The sequence below is a fragment of the Engystomops pustulosus genome, chromosome 7, assembly GCF_040894005.1.
Source record: "Engystomops pustulosus chromosome 7, aEngPut4.maternal, whole genome shotgun sequence".
Lineage (NCBI taxonomy): Eukaryota > Metazoa > Chordata > Amphibia > Anura > Leptodactylidae > Engystomops > Engystomops pustulosus.
Window position 1 is genome coordinate 59324153 of NC_092417.1, and position 26835 is coordinate 59350987.

A 26835-nucleotide genomic window follows, 5' to 3' on the forward strand; every position below is an offset into this window, starting at 1 on the left:
GGGCAGGGTCTGGCAGGCTATATACCCTGGGGCAGGGTCTGGCAGGCTATATACCCTGGGGCAGGGTCTGGCAGGCTATATACCCTGGGGCAGGGTCTGGCAGGCTATATACCCTGGGGCAGGGTCTGGCAGGCTATATACCCTGGGGCAGGGTCTGGCAGGCTATATACCCTGGGGCAGGGTCTGGCAGGCTATATACCCTGGGGCAGGGTCTGGCAGGCTATATACCCTGGGGCAGGGTCTGGCAGGCTATATACCCTGGGGCAGGGTCTGGCAGGCTATATACACTGGGGCAGGGTCTGGCAGGCTATATACACTGGGGCAGGGTCTGGCAGGCTATATACACTGGGGCAGGGTCTGGCAGGCTATATACACTGGGGCAGGGTCTGGCAGGCTATATACACTGGGGCAGGGTCTGGCAGGCTATATACACTGGGGCAGGGTCTGGCAGGCTATATACACTGGGGCAGGGTCTGGCAGGCTATATACACTGGGGCAGGGTCTGGCAGGCTATATACACTGGGGCAGGGTCTGGCAGGCTATATACACTGGGGCAGGGGCTGGCAGGCTATATACACTGGGGCAGTGGCGGCAGGCTATATACACTGGGGCAGGGTCTGGCAGGCTATATACACTGGGGCAGGGTCTGGCAGGCTATATACACTGGGGCAGGGTCTGGCAGGCTATATACACTGGGGAGAGTGTGACCAATGCATTTCCCACCCTCGGCTTATACTCGAGTCAATAGGTTTTCCCAGTATTTTGTGGTAAAATTAGGGGCCTCGGCTTATACTCGGGTCGGCTTATACTCGAGTATATACGGTATATTCTTGTACATAGGGAGCAGTATTATAGTAGTTATATTCTTGTACATAGGGGGCAGTATTATAGTAGTTATATTCTGTACATAGGGAGCAGTATTATAGCAGTTATATTCTTGTACATAGGGGGCAGTATTATAGTAGTTATATTCTTGTACATAGGGGGCAGTATTATAGTAGTTATATTCTTGTACATAGGGGGCAGTATTAATATAGTTATATTCTTGTACATAGGGGGCAGTATTATAGTAGCTATATTCTTGTACATAGGGGGCAGCATTATAGTAGTTATATTCTGTACATAAGGAGCAGTATTATAGCAGTTATATTCTTGTACATAGGGGGCAGTATTATAGTAGTTATATTCTTGTACATAGGGGGCAATATTATAGTAGTTATATTCTTGTACATAGGGGGCAGTATTAATATAGTTATATTCTTGTACATAGGGGGCAGTATTATAGTAGTTATATTGTTGTACATAGGGGGCAGTATTATAGTAGTTATATTGTTGTACATAGGGGGCAGTATTATAGTAGTTTTAATCCCTGTACATAGGGGGCAGTATTATAGTAGTTGTATTCTTGTATCTCCAGGGGCAATAAAATATATTTGTTTATTATTTAATTATTATACATGGGGAAAGTGCTATAGAAACTTTGTACTTAAAGTGGCAAGCGGAGAACTTGAAATGACGGAGGCACTACCGCAACCCCCTATAAGCCTGCAGTTAATGTATGTCTTCAGAGATGGTGTAGAGGTGAAAGAATGTCCGTAGGGGTGGTGCTCAGCATACAGAGTACAGACATCGGGAATGATATATAAAAAAGGAATTTGCGGCACTCACCCGTTGGAAATATTCTTTATTGTAGTTTCACATAAGATCAGTCCGACATGGTGCAGCCAAATTGGGGCAGAGATGGGAGCAGGGGGTCAAACAAGGCGGCAGCCGTTTCGCGCCGTTTGGCGCTTTCTCTAGCCTTAGTACTTAGTAGTGGTATTATATTAGTTTTTATTATATATGAAGGACCGTATTAAATTGGTTATGTTTATGTATCTAGGTACAGTATTATAGTGGTTTTATTCTTTTTATTCTTTCTACATAAGAAGCAGTGCTATAGTTATTATACTTTGTGTACATATGGACATAGAGACTGAAATTTTGGTTTGCAAAGAAGGTGCTTTCATTTGTATTTGGTGGCATTTACTTGACCTCCACTTTCCGCAGCCCTGACCCGAAATTACTTTCTGGTGTCACTGAGGACAAGCCAATGGATTTCACCATGTCATGCTGCTTAAATTATAAAATCAGACTGGATGGTGCTTGATATTTCCGTCTTGTTATTTTAAAGGGGTATTCCCATTTTAGCAAATTAATATCATTATGTGTATGATGAAAAATTATACATTTTTCTAACATACTTTCATCAATTCCTCATGGTTTTCTAGATCTCTGCTTCCAGTACATTCCAGAATTCTGACCACACAGATCTGATACTAACTAGCTTTCAGATTTCTGTACTGTACTGAAAACAAACCCTAAAGCAGAGGTATAGAAAACCATGAGGAATTGATACAGAAAGTATGTTAGAAAATTGTATAATTTTTCATCATACAAACAATAACATTAATTTACCGAAATGAGAATTACCGCATATACTTGAGTATAAGCAGAGACCCCCAATTTTACCACTAAAAACTGGGAAATCCTATTGACTCGAGTATAAGCCGAGGGCGGGAAATGCATTGATCACAGACCCCCCCCCCCCCCAGTTTATAGCCAGCCTGCCCCCCGGTAGTGTACAGCCAGCCCAGCCAGCCCCCCGGTAGTGTACAGCCTGCCCCCCGGTAGTGTACAGCCTGCCCCCCGGTAGTGTACAGCCTGCCCCCCGGTAGTGTACAGCCTGCCCCCCGGTAGTGTACAGCCTGCCCCCCGGTAGTGTACAGCCTGACCCCCGGTAGTGTACAGCCTGACCCCCGGTAGTGTACAGCCTGACCCCCGGTAGTGTACAGCCTGACCCCCGGTAGTGTACAGCCTGACCCCCGGTAGTGTACAGCCTGACCCCCGGTAGTGTACAGCCTGACCCCCGGTAGTGTACAGCCTGACCCCCGGTAGTGTACTGCCCAGCCCAGCCTGACCCCCGGTAGTGTACTGCCCAGCCCAGCCTGACCCCCGGTAGTGTACTGCCCAGCCCAGCCTGACCCCCGGTAGTGTACTGCCCAGCCCAGCCTGACCCCCGGTAGTGTACTGCCCAGCCCAGCCTGACCCCCGGTAGTGTACTGCCCAGCCCAGCCTGACCCCCGGTAGTGTACTGCCCAGCCCAGCCTGACCCCCGGTAGTGTACTGCCCAGCCCAGCCTGACCCCCGGTAGTGTACTGCCCAGCCCAGCCTGACCCCCGGTAGTGTACTGCCCAGCCCAGCCTGACCCCCGGTAGTGTACTGCCCAGCCCAGCCTGACCCCCGGTAGTGTACTGCCCAGCCCAGCCTGACCCCCTGTAGTGTACTGCCCAGCCCAGCCTCACCCCCTGTAGTGTACTGCCCAGCCCAGCCTCACCCCCTGTAGTGTACTGCCCAGCCCAGCCTGCCTCCACCGAGCACAGAAGCACCCTGCTGCTCTATACTTCTCTGTGGCGCTGATGAACCTCTCCATCAGTTCCATAGACGGTGGATAGAGCGGTGTGTATGTGCTACTGGTCCCTCCATTCTTACAGGGTGTAATGGTGGTACAACTTATTTGTGATCCATGAGGGTTCCATCACTGCAGGATAGGGACTAACTCATTTAATGTATTTCTTAATAGAAATGTAAAAACTTCTGAAGTGCTTATAACTTCAGTATACCAAAGAAACATCTGACCAGATCAAGAATCCCTGAAGCAGCAAGCTTGTCGAAATTTGTGTTGGTCTCAATACTTTTGACCACAAATGACGTTCTGTTACAATAATAAAGTGTAAAAAGTGTAAAAATTCTCAGTAAAGATTCCAGTTTATTGCCTAAGCCTACATCTGCTAGTTCAGACACCACCCTCATGTGATCACACCCGTATTATAGTTTCTCCATATTTCTATTTCCTTCCAGTTAAAAGACCTCCAGGATCTGACGTCACTTGCACTTTGCCAAAGCATCTGAACCCTCAAGAACGAATCCCTGTGATTTCATTTATTGGCCAGAGCCAGCCTGTGAGAAATGGTGACCTGAGCTTTGCAGAATTTAGTGAAGACTACGCTAGTGATGCCTCCACGTTTGACGACCAGCCTGTGTTTTTCCGGTGCGTCTTCTGGAATTTTTATATCCATAAACCCACAGATGTGAGATAGATATGGGTCTGGAGGCACCTCTAACATTTCTCATTTTCTTGTTCAGGGAATTCAGATTTACATCAGAGGTTCCGATAAGATTGGATTATCATGGAAAACATGTCTCCATGGACCAGGTATCCTTCAATAGATAATAATAATAATAGCAATAGATCATGTACAGTGCAGCTTTATAAGATATAATGGAACTATATGCAAAGCTGATAAATAAATGGATTGTCTTGATCGGTCACATCCTTTATGAATAGCAGCAATGATGCTTTTATGAAAAGACCCTAATGTGTATCGGGATATTTTATTATTCTACTATTATTTAGAATTCTTACATTCTGTGTTTTATGTTTTTTTTTAGGGTACATTAACTGGAATACTCATAGGGTTGGCTCAACTGAACAACTCTGAGTTAAAGTTGAAGAGACTCTGCTACCGGCATGGGTAAGACATGGTCAACACCAGAAGGGAGACGCCACCTGGACAACAGAACTGTGGAAACCCTGTTGACAATTTACGTAATTCCTAGAAAGAAACAGAATTTCAAAGAATCGAGCAATGTGTTTTTCACTCAGCGATCTAAAACATTGCTTGTACTTTATCCATAAAATCTTATTTTATTGGAGTGCACCAAACCACCCGACCTGTAGTCACAGACCATTTCCAGGCAGAATAATACAAGTGTCACGGACAGGTCGCTATTTGGACCTTTTCATCTTTTGAGAGATTTCCTTTCTTGGATTAAAACAGTAATTCATATTTTGTACAAGCTCTTGATATGATGACAGCTATTGTACCAGTCCAAAGATGTTAACACTGACAGAGATGAGCTGCTATATCTGACAAGCCATAGACCAGAGTGGCATTGTTTCTGGAAGAAAGCAGTCCTATTCTTCTTATTTACATAGTGTATTGCCACCTGTATAGTAATGGTGTCCTTAACTTAGTCCTGGTGGACGCACATGCTCAGTCACTCTTCCCAGCCAATTCTCCATATAGAGATCCTTACTACTCTGCAGAGCAGCCAATAGAAATCATGTTCTGTCCTGCTCGTCAGGGAAGGAGCATAGACTGATGGTTTTTCTCTAAATAATTAACCATTTTTAGCAATACTTATTGAGTAATTCTGATTTCTCTTTTCTAGTTTATTAGGTGTGGAAAAACTCTTCTCTTATGCCATTAATGAATGGTTGACCGATATAAAGAAGAACCAGCTGCCGGGCATTCTGGGAGGAGTGGGGCCGATGCATTCTTTGGTTCAGCTAGGTGACTCCTTCATTGGTATATTCTATGTAGCTTCTGGGTCTATGGTTTGTTAGTAATTTTTAGAACCATTAGGTCCAGTAAAATACAGAGTTGTTGGTGCTTCGGGTGAGCAATTGTCCTGGTCTTTAACCGATTCCACCATAAACACACCAGATCCAAACCTGTCAATGGCTGTTCTGTAATCACAGCAGCCATGAACTGAGAGAGACTCTGATTTTATTCATCCACCAGCCATCTCCCATGCTTCATCCAGTCCCAAATACTAACGCTGGAGATCAGCCTAACGCCATCCCTAGATCATCTAGCCCACCAGGGATGCCGACATAAAACCTATCTCTGACCTTGGTCACTAAGGTTACAGATATCAACCTCATCGTTATCCTAGACCACTGTGTATACAGACATGTAATTTCATGTCGGCATTAGACAACCAAGGATGTGTATGTTAACCCTTTCTGGACCACCAGGGTTACAGACAATAATCCTATTTACATAATAGACCATTGGAGATAGAAAGTAAACACACCCATTGCCTTAGATTGTGATTCATACAGATATCCAAAAGATCATCAAATATAATTTTAGATATAATTTTCATGTACGTATTTTTTCACTTTAGTGTCCAAATAAGACACATACACTCACCGGCCACTTTATTAGGTATACCTGTCCAACTGCTCGTTAACACTTAATTTCTAATCAGCCAATCACATGGCGGCAACTCAGTGCATTTAGGCATGTAGACATGGTCAAGACAATCTCCTGCAGTTCAAACCGAGCATCAGTATGGGGAAGAAAGGTGATTTGAGTGCCTTTGAACGTGGCATGGTTGTTGGTGCCAGAAGGGCTGGTCTGAGTATTTCAGAAACTGCTGATCTACTGGGATTTTCACGCACAACCATCTCTAGGGTTTACAGAGAATGGTCCGAAAAAGAAAAAACATCCAGTGAGCGGCAGTTCTGTGGGCGGAAATGCCTTGTTGTTGAGGTCAGAGGAGAATGGGCAGACTGGTTCGAGCTGATAGAAAGGCAACAGTGACTCAAATCGCCACCCGTTACAACCAAGGTAGGCAGAAGAGCATCTCTAAATGCATAGTACGTCGAACTTTGAGGCAGATGGGCTACAGCAGCAGAAGACCACACCGGGTGCCACTCCTTTCAGCTAAGAACAGGAAACTGAGGCTACAATTGGCACAAGCTCATCGAAATTGGACAGTAGAAGATTGGAAAAACGTTGCCTGGTCTGATGAGTCTCGATTTCTGCTGCGACATTCGGATGCTAGGGTCAGAATTTGGCATCAACAACATGAAAGCATGGATCCATCCTGCCTTGTATCAACGGTTCAGGCTTGTGGTGGTGGTGTCATGGTGTGGGGAATATTTTCTTGGCACTCCTTGTGCCCCTTGGTACCAATTGAGCATCGTTGCTACGCCACAGCCTACCTGAGTATTGTTGCTGACCATGTCCATCCCTTTATGACCACAATGTACCCAACATCTGATGGCTACTTTCAGCAGGATAATGCGCCATGTCATAAAGCTGGAATCATCTCAGACTGGTTTCTTGAACATGACAATGAGTTCACTGTACTCAAATGGCCTCCACAGTCACCAGATCTCAATCCAATAGAGCATCTTTGGGATGTGGTGGAATGGGAGATTCGCATCATGGATGTGCAGCCGACAAATCTGCGGCAACTGTGTGATGCCATCATGTCAATATGGACCAAAATCTCTGAGGAATGCTTCCAGCACCTTGTTGAATCTATGCCACGAAGAATTGAGGCAGTTCTGAAGGCAAAAGGGGTTCCAACCCGTTACTAGCATGGTGTACCTAATAAAGTGGCCGGCGAGTGTATATGTCGTCTGGTTTCTAAAATGATCATGTCTCACATGGTTTGTTTGTCTTCAGTACAAGGTCTTAAGGATTTGGTCTGGCTACCCATAGAGCAGTACTACAAAGATGGCCGCATTGTGCGAGGCTTCCAAAGAGGGGCTGCCTCATTTGGTACATCCACCGCCATGGCTGCGCTAGAACTGACCAACAGAGTTGTGCAGACCATACAGGTGATAATATGAGTGACCTGCATATTTTGTAAATGAATCCATTGTAGAATTGCTATAATCTGGAGGTAGAATTGCCAACTAATTTCTCTTTGCGGGCGTAGGCTGCGGCAGAGACTGCCTATGACATGGTGTCACCTGGACCAAGTCCTGTTGAGTTGAGGAGGGCAAAGCGATTTTCTCATCATCGAATGGTGCATCAACCGGTCGACCTCCGAGAAGGCGTGGCGAAAGCTTACACCGTAGTCAAGGAGGTAACATTGTATATTATCATATTCTGGCTATTTATTCCTGTACTGATTATCACACAAGGGCTTATGTACAACTACCCTGCAGCAAAGATCTTGCTATTTTACATTTGTACAGTGTTGAAATTGATTAAAAGACACAGAATTGGAAATGGCCAGATGGTTCTGCACTGCTGCGTTTTACCATCAATTTGAAAACCCCCAGATTATTTTTAGTTTTTAAAATCAAGGAATTTGCTGAATCCGGTCCATTTCGGTATTGTCCAGAATTAGAAAAAAGATCATATCCCAATCTCTTTATTACAATTTTTTTTTAATATGTTCCTAATAACTATTGCCAATTTTTTTTTCCATTCTTCCCATTGAAAGGGTTGTTTACATTTAAAAAAAAAAGGGTAAAATCCGTCAAAATTGGACTATCTGTTTAACCATTGCCTCACACTTTTTTCTTTCTGTTCTCTGCAGGGAATCACAGACACTGCTCAAACCATATATGAAACGGCAGCTCGCGAACATGAGAACAGAGGGGTCACCGGCGCAGTGGGCGGAGTTCTGCGCCAGATACCTCCTGCGGTTGTGAAACCACTTATCGTTGCAACGGAAGCCACATCTAACGTGTTGGGGGGAATGCGGAATCAGATCCGCCCTGATGTCAGGGAGGAAGAGTCACAAAAATGGAGGTTAGAAGAAGGATAGTGCGTTTCGCCGCCAGGGCAGTGCGGACATGGACTGCGCACCAGAAGCAGGGCCAATACTGTGACTTACCATGCTGGCCCAATAGCTCACGGCTCAGGAATGGGTGAAACTTACCTACCGCAATGTGTGCACAGGGATGCTGTACTGTGTCATATGCAGCTCAGCCATCATGGCTCCTCAGCTTCAGCTCCCCCTTCCTTACCTCCAGTCAATTCCAAAAGTCAGACTAAAAAATCTCTCTATTTTGGCAATAGCTTTCTACAAGTGTTAAGCGATACTTTGCTCCTTTTTTTTTTCCCTCGGCTTTGCACTTGGTTGAAAAAAATGAATAACAATTCCGTTCCATGTGGTGGTAGATGTTCTGTGTCCAGCCCTCCTGTCACCGGATCTCGGGGTCAGAACTACAAAGTCTTGTGTTACATTTAGTCTGTACATTTGTAATCTGTTTATAGTGTTAATAAAACATCTGTGTTATGGTGAGAACATGTGTTATATGTGGACACAACGTGCATAGTGTGACGGTGATACAGGTTTCTGAATATTTATGTTATTTCAGGTTTTTATTGCGGTTTTCCAACTTGGCATGGCCTTCAGTCTCCCTTGACTGGAATTTGTGAATGTATTCGGAAACCCTGTCCATACGTCCCCTTCATTGGTCTGTCTCCCTAGGATGTGACTTCCCTGGGGAAGATCATTAATAAGTTTCCTTTCTTGTTCCCTGACTTTTGGAGAAAATCAATCCCGTATCTCCTTATAAGGCTGGGCAGGAAAGTGATAAATCTCTCCCATATGATGAAAAGGTTTCCTCTCTTAGTGAGGCCTCCATCAAGTCCATTCTCCTGCATTGAGTGGATCTAGATACATAATAACTAAAGGCTGCCCACAGGTTCATGGTGCGGTCACATGTGGCATTTACATTGCATTTTGAAACATAATTCAACAACTGTTGAGAGAAGATAAATCTAATTACATTGCGTTTCCATAAACGTAGTGGCCCAAAAATATTAAAACTGGTGCACTGTGTATTATTTTTCTTTGCATTTACTTTGTGCAAGTTGCGACACATTGGGGCACATTTACTTACATTCCCCCCTGTTGTTCACTGAAAGTGAATTGTCCGACAACAATGCACTGTGCCGCAGTGTGCGCCCGATATCCGGCATGTGACGCTTCCCCACTCAGGTCCAACGAAGTTCACCATCTTTTTACTGGTGCTTGTAAGTGCATTATCTTGCGACACAATTTGAAAGTTTAATGTGCTTGATTTATCAGGGTCCAGGATTATCTATACTTTCATTTAGCTTCTGAATTTTTACTAGTATCTGACACATAGAAAAAGAGACATGAGCCAGATCAGAGATGATGAGATGCATGGATCCTAGGATAAAGACCTTATCTACCTGTAGCTTGTATACTTACTTTCCTCACAATGTAATTAGGCAAATCTCATTTCCACTGCTGTTGAATTGTGTTACAGAATGCACTGTAAACCCCACGTGTGACCGCATCCATAGGCAAAGACCTTCTCCTATAATCTCTGTAATATTGGGCATTCCTATTTTTAATTGTATAATCCCTCCCCTTCCTGTTGATGTTTCCATCACCTGATTAAATCATATGTGAATGTATTTAACCCATCCATCCCAGATTTGGAAGGACAGTCTCGGTTTTTGGGCGCTGTCCTGCCGTCCCGGGCAGTTTGGAGAATGTCCCGGGCTGAACCTCTCTTGCCTGCATTGTCCTGCCGCCTCCTGGTCCAAAACATTACAGACTGCTGGGGGAATGATAGAAGGTAAGTAACAGGGTTTTTGTTTATTTAATACCCCGGAACAAGGGACATGTGGCCACAGTAAGAGGAGGCTGGAAGACGGGAGGACACAATATGAGGGAAGCTGGAGGACAATTAGTCACAATACGAAGAAGGCTGGAGAACAGGAGGACACAATATGAGTAGGATAGATAATAAGGGCCACACCATGTGAGGTGGGGGTAGGAGTACAGATAGTATTGTGTATAAGTTTGGGGAGATATAAGTGGAAGACGCAATGTAACTGGAGGATAAAATTAAAGAGGGGCTTATATGTTGCAGAGTTGCATTAGGGGGTATTATATGGGTCCATAGTTTGGTTGACGATAGTAAGGTGCCTTATACTATGTGGGGGTCATTTAGGTAGATGTGCTTTTATTCTGGATAGAGCAAGGGAGAATGATTTAGAAAAAAGGTGATGGGACTTTTCTCTCATCCCAATGTTGGGAGGTATGGGTAACCGTGAGGCAAACCTTGAAATTGAGCCCCTACATGACATTTTCAGCAGGGGATTTTAAAATGCAGAGTTAATACACACAGAGTGATGTCATAGTAGATGGTTATTGATGTCATTTGATGCAGTAGCATGATGAATAATGCATTTCCTGATGTCACACTACAGGTATTATACACTTGGTGATGTCATAGTACATGGGTAATACCTATGGCTGATTACAATGTGGGCAACTTGCACAACAGAAGAGAGCAAGTGACGTTTTTTTTTTTTTTTTTAATGGACTCCCTTAAGATATAAAAAGAATTTGGCCGGGGCCATTGAATAGGGGATGCTGGCTTTTTTAATAAGTGGGCACTGGTTTCATTAGCTAATCCAGGATGGCACATGAATGCTAGCTGTGATCCAAAGGTTTGGAGCATCCCCACCTAGTGTCCAGAGACTAGAGGTGATACTCGGAAATGTGGAGAGAGTCGTAGGAGGCCAACAACCCATATCCCACAGGAGCTGAGGCATTGTAGGGAGATCATACAGGCACGTGGAGGACACACACCTCATTCATTAAGATCTAGAATGTGTTATTTGTTTCCTTTATTTTTTGGGCAGTGTATATATTGATTCATTAGGAGGTGTTTTACTCTGTATTTTAGTTAATAGGGGTATACAGTGAATAAATTACCGTAATAAGCTACTGTATATAGTAAGTCGGGAGTTATGTGATTGAAGGGGCGCTGAATATATTACTATATTTAGTGTGTAAATTAAGGGCCATAATATTATATGATTTTATAAAATTCACACATCCTTATTAAAGATCTATAGGTCTTTGTTGTGCTGCTTTATCGCTGCTGGTGACTACCCAGCGTTGGAGCGTTTGCTTCAGGCGGTGTTCACCCTCTGTAATCTTCTGATGCTCATTATGTGGCCTGTGTGGCAGACCCAATGACCTACACCATGGATAGGCTATTAATTCATGGCGTTGAATAACACCTATAACACATTAGCAATCTGTGTCATCCCTAAGCTGCTACTGGTGTTGGTTAATAATGTAGTCGATCAGAGCGGGGGCAGGGGTTGTGATTGGCTGCTGTGGTCACATAATGCGCTTGGATTGCGTTTTGAAATGCATTGGGAGAAAGGCAGAGGCGCAGACGTTTGTAATGCCTTTCTTATGATGTAAACAGGAGGCATCAATCTTCCGGACAAGTAGTGACCTGTTATTTATACTTACCGTAATTATTTTTGTCAAGCTCACAGCATAAACGTAAGCAAACATTCCTAATTTCATGGGAAAAGCACATTACATCCACAGGACTGGTAGAAATGCACTGTATATTTAGCAGAGAGATGATAACGCCGCAAAAATAGAATTTATTTCAGGTTTCCTCCTTGAAGGGCAGGTTACAATCTGGTATAATCTTATAAGAGTTTGAGACGGACAAAAAAAGTTCCAATAATTGACATGAAGATTTAATGACCAAAACCCCCCACAGTCAGGTTATAAGTGCATTATTGTTAAAAGGATTATTCGTACACTGATAATATATACACACACATAGGATTTGGCTCTGGAGATATGTAGGAAAAGGCAGTGGTAAAAGATTTTTAATAATTAAAAACTACCTGTACACCTGCAGCTCATGTGTCTTGGGAGCTTACCTGCTGCTTGGCCTCCTATATGGGCAGGAATAGGACCGACCCTCTCCTTTGTGGCCTGGCCAGTTGGCTCATGTACGGGGCCCTAAGCTTCAGACCATTTCAGTAAATAAGGCTACCACATGTCCTAAGTTCCTATTAAACCTAGTCATATTAAAACGTTGGGTTTAACCCATTATCAGGCTTATGATGCTACACTCTAAGTCTATATACATAAGCTCAGAGTGGACCTTCATAACCCTGATAATGGGTTAAACCTAAAGTTTTAATTTCACTTTGCCCCTTTCTTGAATGTTTTGGGGAGTTGACAAATAGAAGGGTATTTCTCATTTAACTTTTTTCCCTGTGCACATTTGATAGGTAAAACATATTGGAGAGTGGGGAATTTAAACTGATCCGGCTCAGCACACCACCATTTTGGGGGGTGGTCAGTGTTCCCCAATGGTGTCATTGATACTCCCCCAAATCACAGTGCATGCACCGCCTCTATTTAATTGGTAGCAGCAACTCTCCTAGCGGCATTTAAACAGTTAATACCAGCACTGATTGTGAGTATTAATGTGGGTGTCATTCTGGATATGGCGCTGTCCTAACCACTACCACACGCCTGCTACAGGCTGAAACTAACGCCGTAGCTGACATGCTGCTGTGGTCGGGACGGCACTGCCAGCCTCTGTCAGTCTTCACAGCTGAACGGGCGCAGGGAGAGAAGGGACTACATGCTGTTATATAACCCCTCAGCTATAGATAAAAAAAATTATATACCTGGACAACCCCTTTAAACGTTGTATGGATTTGACTACCCCTGTTGCCTTGGAACAGTGAGGATCAAGATGGTTGGATAGAGCCTGGTAAAATCTTCATATAAAATCAGATGCATACAGAAAAAATGTATGGCCCATAGTATTAGTACCATATTTAGGCAGCAATGATATGGAGCCACAGTACGCTGGTATGCATATGCAGGTAGGACGAACACACAAGTATTAAAAAAAAGTCATCTTGTAAAAATCCAAGTTTATTGTTTGAGGTAATAAGATTTAGTGAATTAACAGGGTGTAGTATGTACCAATGTGCAGATTATACACATTATTCAACATCTGTACAAAGAAAGTGTTCACTCCTTCATATACATATATATATACACACGTACAGCATAGTCCTTCATTTACCAGCAAGAATACTGATATAATCCTGGAGAAAGAAATCACATTATCTCACAATATAATTAATCTTTTGTCATCTCCTTCAGCTTTGGATTTAGTGTATTAATAACTCATAAAAAGCTAATTTCATCATTTAATAACTTGATATGCAGCAGGGCAGAGGTTTCTTCTTCATAAATATCTCAATTCAGTGCATTCCTCAGGAGCCATGTATATACAGATTTACGGATACGTATACTTTTGTAACCTCATTTTTTTTGGGGGGGGAGGGGGGTTTGTGCTCATAAAGCTCAAATCTACATATACACAGCTCATATGTCAACCCATGTGTATCATTAGTTACAGTCTACAACCCATTGGCCCCCAATTCTGCTACCTGTAGTTACCCAAGGATAGTGGATTATCGGATAGATACAGTAATAGCTCTGTATACTTTATAAATACCCTGGGGCAATAGATAAAACTATAGTAAAAGTATACATATCTGTTAACCAGTTTATAATAAAGACTTATCCCACTTTAATCTTCTCTGTGTCCAGGAAATCTACTTTTCTTCCTGTTTCCCTTTCTATTACCTGCTTTTGGGCTGAAGAATACATCCCACCTGTCCTTACTCCAGGCTGTTTCCTACTTAACACATTGTAACAAGCCCCCAGTTTTGGCAATGACACTAACTGGTGGAAAATACTCTTAATGTAAACAAAAAAATAACTTATCCACAAAAATTTTAAAAATATTGAGAAATAGGGACACAAATGTTAGTTGCAAATATAAGTAACACATTGAAATATGTTGCAAGCAGCTATATCCTAAAACCTCTACGTACAACATTTGTTCCACAAATCCAATTACAAAGATTTTCTTGATCTCATGTATAAATGTGATTTAAAGCCACTATGTTTTATAATCCCGGACAATCCCTTTAAGGGAGCTACATACATGTCATATTTGTTGGTCAAACTCATCCATCATATATTACAGCTAGCGCCTCCCAACTCTCTTCAGACACCACATGTCAGGGGAAAATGGGGTTAAGTATATAGGATATTAACATGCCTAATATTTTGTTAATTAATATCTAGACCATCAGGCAGAACACTACTTTTTAGCTCTACAAAATGTAATTTCTTATCTTAAGTTGGAGTAATAATCAGACTTTCCTAGTAATATATTTACCGTAACATAAAAACAACTGTGCCCAGAGCCGAATTATCATTGGCACTCTTGGAGCACCAGCACTGGGCCTGCGATCCAGATTATTTTGTCCCAGGCCTGGCGCTCCAAGAATGCAAATGATCAGTCCTGATGGGCCCCGAGTTCCAAATGGTACATTGCTATATGTTGTAATGAATGGATTTTTGCTGATTGCCTACATGCTCAAGCATCCCACCCCCAATGATTCATATACTCTAAATCCTTAAATGAAAAAAAGAATAACACTACTACTATCCCCAAATATGGGGACTGTTTTTAAATAATACCCATATTCCCATAGCATAAAAACATAAATACGATATACGCTTTCCCCAAATTGGGACGTACCACTGTCCTACCATGTACAGAAGTCCAAACCAAAACATCCGGCAAATGGAAGTCAGTGTGAAAACATCAGGAATGTCCAAACAAGACACAATTAAATAATGGAGACCAGTTCCAAGACACATTTTAAAGTCACTTAGCATAAATCCTTCTCTTACATAACTTCATAGACTAGATGCATTTCATTGCCTAATAATCAGCTTCTGCTGGCCCATGGAAATCGAGGTCCGTGTGGTGACTGCTGAGTAGTTCATTGGCATAGCTCCATTTTGGGGGGATTTTATCCGTGTTAGAATTTGCCAGTAGACTTCCTTGGCCTTTTTTCTGAAATGATTGCCGACCATGACATAGAGTAGAGGGTTGATGCAGCTGTTGCTGTAAGCAATGTAGGAAGAAATTTGATTTCCAATCTCGATGGCCAGAGAAGCAGGGCAACTTTCGAAGACCTTGAGTAAATCCAATGTATCTAGAAAGGTAAAAACATGAAAAGGAAGCCAGCAGAGGACGAAAATCAAAAGCACAGATAATACCAACCACGTGGCCTTCTTCTCATTGTTAGTCTCCTTGAATTGCTGCATGGTATTGTTCTTCAATGCATTTATAATCTTGAAAGTGCAAAATGAAATGACTGTTAACGGGATCAAGAAGCCAATGACATTGACAATGATGTTGGTGACAATGTGCCAGCTGTTTGAAGGGGGGACTATGATACAGGAAGTGGTATTTAGGTCTGGAATAAATTCCACCTTTCGGAAAACCACCTTGGGCACACATACTCCTAGTGCGAAGATCCATATGATTGCACAAGTTATTTTAGCATAGAAAGGTCTTCTCATACGGCCAAAGGACATGGTCTTCACCAGAGCCAGATATCGGTCAATACTGACCATCATAAGGAAGTAGATGCTGCTGTACAGGTTGAGTTGAATTAAGGAGTTGACAGCCACGCACATAAAGCCTCCAAATGGCCAGTAGAACTTGTTGGAGATATATATAGCCCAGAATGGTAGACCACTGACAAAAATCAGATCGGCAGCTGCCATATTCCCCAGATAGATCTCGGCCACAGTGCAGCGACTCTTATGAAGGATAAAAACTAAGATAACAAACAAGTTTTCTATGAAGCCCAAGATGAAAATGAACCACATGTATATTGGTTGGTAGTTGAAAACCCATTCAGCATTATGGGGTAAAAAGCAAGTTTCAAGCTGGTTGGTGGCATTATCCAGGGTCATCATATTGTCATTGGTCGCTCCACTAGTCATGTTATTGAGAGTTTGGGCCATGTTCATTCTGTTAATTAAAGGAAAAGAAGTTATTTAAGGGTTAATGTTTCTTTTATTGTATGTTACTTCCTGAACAGACCTCAAAATTGAACCACAGCTCTGAGCCCAGGTAATCCTGGTATCTAGGGCTTAGAGCACGACATGATCTTGTGGACTGTGCAGTTGGCTGCCATATACACAGGTTGATACTAATCTACCTATATTAAGTATCTAAGCCACAATGAATGTATTTAAAAAGTTTAAAGGTAAAAGTTTTGACAACCTTCAGGTTGGTCACAGGCTTGATAATATCACTGAATAGCGGAGAACATCTCCAAAGGGTTGGATTTCCACCAACCTGTTCCACATGTGAATCATAACGACCATTTTGTACCTTATTTCTTCTAATTTTTTACCAAAGTAAAATGAATACATTTGCTGCTCCTCCTTCACCAGAAAGCAATGCAATGAAGCAGCTCAGATGATCCCTAGATTTAAGAGCTTAGACATAACACGACTACTGACACAAAAAGAAAACATTATGGATCTCACATACTGTCTCCATGTAGCATTTTGACACATGAAGTTTTCCATATTAGGTAGAACATGAAGCCCAGTGTAATATTCCTAGAAAGTGCAGTATATTTGAGATTTATGTCTTGCAGTAGACCCTGAGTTCCTCTGACCATTACCCTTCTTTCAGAGTCTTCATCTTTTTGTAGATATTTTTTAATATTAGAGTAACATATTTGTGTTTTATAGAGCTACAAACATGAATTAAGGATAACTTTTCCCAGAAAAAAAGCCAAATTCTCTGTAAATGATGCAGTGCGAGAAAAACATCATAAAATGGATTTGTCAGACCACAAAGATAAACAATTTCAGAGTAAGAATTATCATATCATGATCCCCATGTTCTGCTGGTGCTCGCATCCCATTGGCTTATATTATTTTGCACCCTTATCTGTGGCTACATGATGTTGTTTGTGTGTCTGCAGACAAGAAGAGTACAGGATTGCTGAGGACATTCACTAACAATACTGTAGGGGTGAATCTCAACTTATTATCGTATTAACTGTGCCTAAAATAAAAAATTGTAATTTAAAATTGTACAAAATGACATTTTATTTTTAAATATGATCAAATGCAAAATGACTGCTGTAGCTTTCGGTTTTGCTGCTATTCACAGATTGCTTTCTGTATTGTAGGCTAAACTTGGGTGGTCGGACATTAAACGGAAGTCTAACCTGCTTTCCAGACAAACCTTTTCTGTTTCTGTCAGTTTTGGTATTTTATCTTTATTCAGATCAACTTATTCTTATCTCAGGGGTGTGGACGTACCTGCCAGTGCCCCCATTTTCAAAGGGCAAACTAAATAGGGCAAATGTATTATAAGTCTGGCTTTTTCCCTTATTATTACATGTGGCATTTTGCTTTTAAAAGGCACAAATTCACTAAAGACCAAAGTCTCCAAAAGTCATAATCAGCTCTAAGCTCGTTTCTACGTCTGGTTAGGGGCAGCCATAGATTTGCGCCAAAATTTGCAACTTTTTACAAAAGTCGCAACCGTCACATCTGGATTCAGTCAATATTCAGGGAAAACTGTAGAAAGCCAGAACCTGGTAGACTAATGAAAATAAAATCACAAATGAGCACATGCGCCATGAAAAGTCAGAAAAAATAAAGAAAAAGGCAAGCCAAAAGTTTGATACATGTGCCACAATAATTATAAAGGGATTTGAATTAAAGAAAACAGCGCCTCCTACAGGTTTGACCAAATCCCTGGTGCATCAAGAAACTTATTTGTACAAATCGAAAAACTGAAATTTCTCTAACATGACACATCGATAGCAAACAGAATATATGTTTCTGAAAAGCTTATAACGTGCCACATACAATGCAAGGATCACTTTGTGGCTTTTGTCACTTTTGGAGACTGTTTTACCCTGTGTTTCAGTGAGATTCTTGAGATGTAGGTAAGGACAGGAGAGCAGTGGATTTGATGATCTATGTTATGAGCCTCGGCTTGTTTACCAGTAGGATGAGAGTTCCTCTACTTCTTGGCTTGTGACTGTCTTGCACCTGTTCTTGTGATAGTTAGAAAATGTCTTCTGTTTATACCAGGATATAAACTATGTAAAAATGTGCTCAATATTTTCCACAGACCTAATGACCAAGAGTTGTGGTTTCCAACTTATGACTCTCCAGCTCTAGTGTTACTGCAGCTAATGGCCGTAGCTGTCACGGCACGCTGGGGATTGTAGTTCTGCAATGCGGACACAGAGATTGAACATTTTTCTATATATCATGAGATTGTCCAGTATCTAATCTTTAGAAGAGTAAACTCCATACTCTCCTATACTTTCAGGCGCTCTAATCCAGGGGGCAGTGGTAACAGTATGGACCTTGTGCGCATTATCTATTATTTATGGTATTATTTTTAAGCTCTATACTGGACGACAAAAATTTCCAGGTCCAGCTGGTGAGAAGTTTTCCAAGCCTTTATTAGCGCATATTCTTAACCGCCAAGGTAGCGTACAAACAATCCAATGCTTTTCAGGCAACATAGTTGCCCTTAATCATGACTGTGCCATTTCAGTTTTCTGTGAAACATGTACAGGAACACCCACATTGCCTGGACCAATCAACATTGTATAACAATGTAGCATTTTATATATTTATTATATACATCGTAAAAACAACAGATCAGACATTTAATTAAATAGTATAAAGATAACCGTGGTACATGATATATTAATAGTGGCATCACATAGTGAACTCATCGGAAATGGGAGACTGTCTCCACCCAATTTGGAGGGTCCAATTGACATGTTTTAGAAACCACCAAATTTTTTTATGTTTGACAAATAGTTTTTCTTACAGGTGCGTGGTTTCAGTATGGGAGCTAAATTCTCCCCCTCCTTGGTCAATCTTGTAATGTCATGGCGGGCATCCACTCCCCGGACAATCCTTACTTGGAGTGTATTGAGTGGTGCGGCAGATACATTGATGATGCACTTTTGTAAGGAATACAAAACGCTCTAAAAATAGTGGCAATGATCAAGAATATAAAATCAAGGTTTTCTTAAATTGCAAAACAATGAATCTTCTGCCATATGTTGGTCAAACAAGCAGGACTTTCAAAGTAAAGATCTCACTCTAAGAAACTGGATATCGATGATGAATTTTTAAAAGGATATTCTGGGTGGTCATTGGCTGAGCTTCCCAAGGTAAATTGCCCCAGTGGCAGATAATTTTAGGTGATATGAGAAGGACTTTTAACCCTTTACCAGCAGGTATTACTGATGTGAGGGGTAAAATTCCCCATGTATGAGCCGACTGACTGAGCCGCAAACCTCAGGAAAGGTCCAAATCCTACAAGGCTAGGGAAGTCTTTTCTAGTGTTAATCGCATGTGAACAGACCATAATGGACCACCGGTCTGCTGTGTTCTCTCCGATATTGCGCACGTGCGCAGGCAGGCTAACATGGAATGCAAGCTTTCTGCTATAATTGCAGATTTGCTATGTGAGTTTTAGTTTTTGCTCTCCAGTTTCACTAAGAGAAACTTCACATGGCCGCCATGTATCATCAATAACACTTTGCTGTACTGAAGTATCGATGCATTGCTATTATTACTACACAGTCTGCAGGTTTATAGTCATGGAGGAGGCAGTGTTTATTATTCAGAGATTTACATGTACATTCCAGCAATGCCTCCCTCTCCCTCGGAGAATCCCTCAGTGCCAGGGATGAGCAAATGTCTGTGCCAGATGTAGCTGCCAACTCATGATAAGGCGGCAACTCAGCGCAGACAAATTCTATGAGAAATCAAATTCAATAAGTGAAACAACTTCCTGTATTCGGTGCCCGGGTTACAGGAGTCACTTCCAGGGTCATACAGCACTTGTGGTTACTTTCTTGGGTTGCACTTGACCTATGTACTGTGGAGGGAAGTTGACATTTCAAGATAAAGAGCAGCCAAGGATTTAAACTGAGTTAGTATAGCAGCGTAAGACTGTAATGACATCTTAATAGTTAAAATGGGGGCTGTTCTGCTGTTATAGGAGCACGGCAATGCAATGTATATTTTTTACAGAATATACATTTATATATATATTTTATTCCTCTGCGTTTTAAAGATGTCTTCTTGCTGTCAGTGAATGGGAATACTATTTTAGAGCTGTAAAAGACCTTATAGCTGAGGGTCTGCTACAGTTGTTTCCAGGTCAAACCTTTCTTGTGTCCGGATGCTTACTGTCAGTTTTCTTGTCCGTCCAGGTGCTAAAAAAACAAACCATTCTTCTGACTATTTCCAACAACTATGGGTGCGGAGGTTACTACACTTATCCACTTTATATTATCTGAATTTAGGCTCCTTTTACTGACCACAGGAAGAGAAATTGAGAAATTGAAAAAGAAAGTTTATTGAAAAGTTGCTGGACTTTTTATTACACATTGCAATGATTAAGAATACCTTTCATCAATCTGGAAAATCCCTATACTATACTGTATCATAGAAATGTGATGAGCATCGCTCCACTATAAAGTTTATCCAACCTCCACGTAAACACCCACACACCACATAAAATACAACACAAACTCGTAAACTGTAACATAATACTGAAAGCCAAACAGGAAACTAAAGAGCAACAAGTCCCTCAGTCCTTGGAAGGAGCTTTTGTAATGTGCTGTAACAAGGGGGTAGTTTTAGGGTTCGTGCTGGATGTCCAGGATAATGGATAGGAAGGTATGCCTGTGTTCTCCAACCAATATAGGAAATACAAGGAAATATGCAATGGAAAGGTTTTCCTGTCCTCTGCTTTGTATATGAGGATTCCATGCACAGAGGTCCTGACCTTCCGCTGCTGTGATTTACTAGCAGGAGAGAGGAGGAGGAAATGCTCGCTGCACCGAGGACACAGAACATGATGTTTTTCCTGGTATAGAAACACTTCCAGGACCAGCAGATGTGCTAGGAATACAGGGAGGCTACAGGAATAGATCTCCAACAATTAATGATAAATTGTGGTGTTTTCCATGGCACCAGGTGAAATAATTTCCACAAGACATAATAGTTCTGCCCCAATCCTTAAAAATCACACCCAGAACCAACTCTCAGTAAATATACAGCGCTCCTTGCCTTTCCTGGGGCAGTGTTGACTGTTCATCAGGAAAAGTGTATAGGACAAAGGCCGCACTAACTAGAGAAACAGGCATTTATTCCATCATTCCGTCAAAAGCCATACAGGGAAGAGAGAGTACACCCAGATAATCCTAAAATTAGGCCATTTTGTGCTTCACGCCAGCCTCCAATGGAGGTTCCCTATACCATCCCACTTTCAGAATTTGGAAAGAGGGACAGAACACACAGAGCAGCACATGTTCATGTCCTAAGCCACGGGTGCCAGAGGTGGCACTTGGAGTACTCTCTGTTGGCATCCAGACCATCACCCCAGCACAGAGTTTCCAGACAGGACTTAAAACCTCCTCCTGCAATCTCTGGCCACCCAGGATGTGCTGTGATTAGTTCTATTTTAAATCTACACACCCTTAGATGCTTGGGACTACAGGAGGAGCAAGGAGGTGCAGACAAGGCTGCGTTATTATTGGAACCCCTCCTCTGGGCCCCACCATTCTTCCTGTTCTGGGGCCTCTGGAAGGAAGCTTCAATGATGATCTGCATTTCTCCTTTTTCTTTAAACTATATTGGTGCCCTCATGACATAGATGCAATTAAAAGCTGTGACATAACAGGTAGCAACATGTTACTGCTTAAATTGCCATGTTGGCACTTTGCTTTTAAAGTGGGTTTGGTCGTAGTTTGGGCATTCAGTCTCTAAAAGGTTCGCCATCACTGCCCTAAGCCATACCCACTTATACCCCACCTAACCCAACGATGGTATAAACCCACTTAATGGCCTTAGTGTATATAATGCCCTCCTTAGTGGCTCCCTAATGTCCCCCTTCTTGTGACACCTCATCCAGTATAATGCTACTGTGGCCCCCGCTGCATAATGCTCTCTAATGTATCTATGAACTGATAACACCTCTCTCTCTGTATCTCTTTCTGTTAGCCTCCCTCTGCTACTAAAAATGCCTCTCCATTCATGTAGCCCACCCCTTATAATGGCAATTTTCTGTAGCCTCCACACACATTCAGAATGGTAGGTGCCGTTCCGAGCAGATTAACAAGTATTAGGATTATCCCATAAACCTCGGTGATAATGGAAAACTTTGTAATACACCATAATAAATGTAAATTAGCTTTCTGTTAGGCATCCAGTGACATTAGAGAGATAAATGAACCTGGTAAAGTGTCTAAAGTGTATGGTTTAATGATCTCGGATAATCAAGGGAAATGCTATCTTGGTATGCAAACTTACCAGTTGTCTGAAACTTACAGACTTGATATACACTGTTCGCTACAGGAAAAAGAAGGAGCAAAATAAAGATACAGAGAAGCTGCCTTACTATACCTAGTCTATTACAATGTGTACTATTATCACCTGCTTTATTCATTTCTGCAAAAATAATAACTTGCTTCAATGGTTTAGTAATACTTCAAACCACATGATTCCAGTCAATGACACAGTAACACACATGACTGCTTTATTCAACAGGAAAAGGAATTATTTTTGCAAAAATGGAACCTTCATTAGTATCATGTAGTGTTTCCCCTTAGTCATGGGTGGGGTATGTGTGCACAGTCTGGGCTGTATTATGCAATGAGTATTCGGATAGGGATTGCATCCGGTGAGTCACATACATCTTTACTAATCATAGGTCAAGTGCAATCTCTGCAGCAGCAATGTGGGGGTAGGAACATATTTGCAAAATATTTTTTAAAATATTGATGTTAATATATAGGGCAAGTAGTGAGAGTAACCAGACACATTATGGCAGCTGGGATATGAAATCTAATTCCAGACTGTGGGAGAAAACACTCAATGTTCAGTTTTATTAAGCAAATGTATCTGACTTCCTCCACTTAAAGCAGTTGTTTTCTTTGGAAATATTAGTCCTTATGTTATATAAAGAGGAGCTGTGTCCCATATGTATGAGAGCTGAGCTGCGGTAACATGGCACAGCCAGTCTACAGAGAATGGAGCTATTTTCTTTACTTTTCCAATACTCAGGAGCACCACCGATCTGATATCGATTACATATCCTGTAATATACCACTTATCAGAAAGGATGAAGAAAAAAATCAATCAAACTTCACAAAAATGTGCACCTAAAAGACATCATAGAAGTAAATGGTGGATATATAGTTATTCTTAAGCACTCTATGAACCTTTTCCTTATACGGATCTATTTGGCTTCACTTGGTCATCTGTTTATATCTCGCTGCATTATAAGAGCTGAGCAAATAAAGAGGTCTAAACACAAGAAAACCTCTTCAATGGAGCTGCCCCCTAAATGTGCTGAATATAATAATTATTACTAAACATTACACAGTTATGATGATTAATCGCATCGGTCGGCTGATCCGGGAGCTGTCTCGGTGACATTGTCCAGTGAGTATAGCTGCTCTGGACTGTTTCCCCATTATAAGACATTTAACAATTTCTTACTGTATAATTCATGTTACACCATGATTTTTGCAAATGGATAAAAGATTAGCAGTGATAAGTAGTATTTATGCCGTATAGGCCCGTGTCCACTTGGATTCTCTGCAGATACCAGAGGTAATTGAGGGGAGATTTGGTGTCTAACAAACCACCAAATCCAGAATTCAGACTTGTGTCTCCACACATCTCCACTGCGCCAGGTCCCATTGCTGGCATTATTCATTACTCCCCTCCATTTTAGACCTGCTTCGGTAAAAACACCCTCCCTTCCCTCCCAAAAACGAAGAAAATGTCCATAAACCAATCACTTTGGGTTAAATAACACCACCATTTTATATAAAAGTGGTTGCTCCAGCGTGGAATAGGAAAAAGGTATTTAAAAACAAAATATATTTAATCCATTTTAAAACATCACGTACCCATCAAAAAGACGCAAGTCTGTTGACGCGTTTTGGAAAATACTGTTCCTTAATCATAACACCACCATTTTATATTCCTTTGTATATGCTATGTAAGTCTGGACCTATGGTTAGTGTCCCAAAATCTCCCTTTAATGCCTCGGTCCGTGACTGCCAGGATGTACGGCACTAACTTCACTAAATGACATTGTTATGTGTGTTCAGCTTTCTTTGCACATCCATTGTGTTTTGTCTTCATTGTGTCTCCGTTTTGCTTCTGTTTTGTCTCCATGTCCGCAAAAAAAACCTGAAGGTTGAACATTGTTTTCAAAACATCACACTTGCTACATTTAAAATGACCTGTGCGTGGTTTAGGGTCCCAAATCACCTTGACAGATACCCTTTCAATTGAGGCCTAATGTAAACTCAATGGGTAAGCTAAATAATGATGACCCCTTGCTGCTGCTGCTTCATAGTCATTTAGTTTATGTGCCATCATGAAAACATTTTGTTTTTTATCATATACTTGCTGTAGCGCCCGGCGTTGCTCGAGATATTGTAATATGTTTCGATAGACTGTCTTAGACTGTCTCTGACCATCTCTGTCACTGACCTTCCCTTTTTTATAAACTTTTTTCACCGTCTCTGTTGCTGGCAGTCACTTTTAGGGACTGTCTGTCACTGGCACTCTCATTTTAGTGACTGTCTGTCGCTGGCACTCTCATTTCAGGGACTGTCTGTCGCTGGCACTCTCATTTCAGGGACTGTCTGTTGCTGGCACTCTCATTTCAGGGACTGTCTGTTGCTGGCACTCTCATTTCAGGGAGTGTCTGTCGCTGGAACTCTCATTCCAGGGACTGTCTGTCACTGGCACTCTCATTCCAGCCTCTGTTTGTTCCTGGCACTCTCATTCCAGCGTTTGTCTATCCCTGGCACTCTCATTCCAGCCTCTGCCTGTCCCTTGCACACTCATTCCAGCGACTGTCAGCCCCTAGCACTCTCATTCCAGCGACTGTCAGCCCCTTGCACTCTCATTCCAGCGACTGTCAGCCCCTTGCACTCTCATTCCATTGACTGTCTGTCCCTGGCTCTCTCATTCCAGCGACTGTCTGTCTCTGGCACTCTCATTCCAGTGACTGTCTGTCTTGGGCACTCTCATTCCAGCGACTTTGTTTATGGGGAGATTTATCAGAAGTGTCTGAAAGCAGAACTGCTCTAGTTGCCCATGGCATCCAATCAGATCTCAAGTTTCATTTTCCCACAGATGTTTATAGAATTACAGCTGATCTCTGATTGGTTTCCATGGACAACTGGAACAGTTTTACTTCTGACATTTCTGATAAATCTCCCCCTATCTCTGTGCCCCTACCCATCTTACCTCACACATAAGTGTCTTATACTCATTGTCTATAGCAGTGATGGCGAACCTTTTGGAGACTGAGTGCCCAAACTACAACCAAAATTCACTTATTTACTGTGAAGTGCCAACATGGCATTTTAAGCAGTAACTTATTGCTACCTGCTCTTCCACATCTATCAATCGTATCAGCCCCCTGAGGCCACCAATACAGTTGAAAGAAGGAGGGCAAATCAGACTCTTGTTGTAGCTTCTCTCTAGGGTCTCTCTGTAGAGAAAGAATGGAGGGTTCAGCAGGAAGACCTTCAAAGATAATGCAGTTCTGACAACACCTTCTCACTTTTCCCGGAGTTCCAAACAGCCAAAGAAGTGTTGCTTAAGTTGCCTGGGACTGCAGGAAGATTTGGTCCTATTTGGTGAACTCTGTCCTGGGGCGATGGTCTGAGTGCCCACAGAAATGGCTCTGAGTGCCACCTCTGGCACTAGTGCCATAGGTTCGCCACAACTGGCCTATAGTAACCAATCACAGCTCAGAGCTCATATTAATGACCTGTGGCAGAACAGCAACCAATCACGGCTCATCTTCCAACTGCCACAGCAGCAGCATACAATGGCTCCTGCATATGGTGGTTAATAAGGAGATTTTGGAAAGCATGGGGTGACAATTTTGGCTCAAAGCATGTTCTATTGACATACATACTTACACACACACATACATCCAGCTTTATATATTAGTCTTATTTGGTGGCTAAGGCCATGTAATGTTATCATGATTACAATGTGCAAAGTGTGTGCATGGACACCTATTGAAATATGATGCAGCTTCTATAGGGTCTTTAGAGAGATCTCTATAATGTGTCATTTTGTAGTACATGTCTGTGATTGTTTTGTGTTTCATAGATATTATGTGCTGGTACAAGGAATCTGCTGTGGCGCTGTCCTGCTCCTATTCTGAACTTCACAATTATCCCTCAATTTAAAGGGATATTTATTGTGGCTGAAGCTCCTGTTCAGATGTAATTTCCTGACTATAATTCGCTCCTATATCCGGGATGTCACTGGCTTCTTCCGTGAGTTCTGCTTTTGCTCTTAGCTATTCTGCAAGAATTCCTGGATTTCTTTACGGAATTCTCCACTTCTGTTCATGTTCTGGAAAATATCCAAACAATTTATTTTTGTTCATATACTTAAGTGTCTTGAAATGCAAAGTATTTAGTT

The 26835-nt window shown here is 42.0% G+C and overlaps 2 protein-coding genes across 3 annotated transcripts in view; one reads left to right on the forward strand and one right to left on the reverse strand.

The window, feature by feature from the left end:
- ATG2B (autophagy related 2B) overlaps positions 1-8886 on the forward strand; it is a 50315-nt gene extending 41429 nt beyond the window's left edge. The window contains exons 37-43 of the mRNA XM_072116064.1: positions 3901-4090; positions 4186-4255; positions 4492-4574; positions 5275-5396; positions 7308-7462; positions 7564-7713; positions 8173-8886. Coding sequence (XP_071972165.1) covers positions 3901-4090; positions 4186-4255; positions 4492-4574; positions 5275-5396; positions 7308-7462; positions 7564-7713; positions 8173-8403 — 1001 coding nt within the window. The 3' untranslated portion in view covers positions 8404-8886. The remainder of the gene's footprint in view (positions 1-3900; positions 4091-4185; positions 4256-4491; positions 4575-5274; positions 5397-7307; positions 7463-7563; positions 7714-8172) is intronic.
- Positions 8887-13304: 4418 nt separating this feature from the next.
- The window catches only part of LOC140069868 (B2 bradykinin receptor-like), a 26781-nt gene continuing 13250 nt past the window's right edge, over positions 13305-26835 (reverse strand). Inside the window, exons 1-2 of one of the 2 annotated variants that reach the window (XM_072116068.1) lie at positions 16847-17001; positions 13305-16318 (exon numbers count right to left, since the gene is read on the reverse strand). In XM_072116068.1, coding sequence (XP_071972169.1) covers positions 15208-16318; positions 16847-16884 — 1149 coding nt within the window. In that variant the 5' untranslated portion in view covers positions 16885-17001 and the 3' untranslated portion in view covers positions 13305-15207. Of the gene's footprint in view, positions 16319-16846; positions 17002-26835 lie in introns of those variants that run through there. The other variant, XM_072116069.1, reaches the window with a different exon arrangement.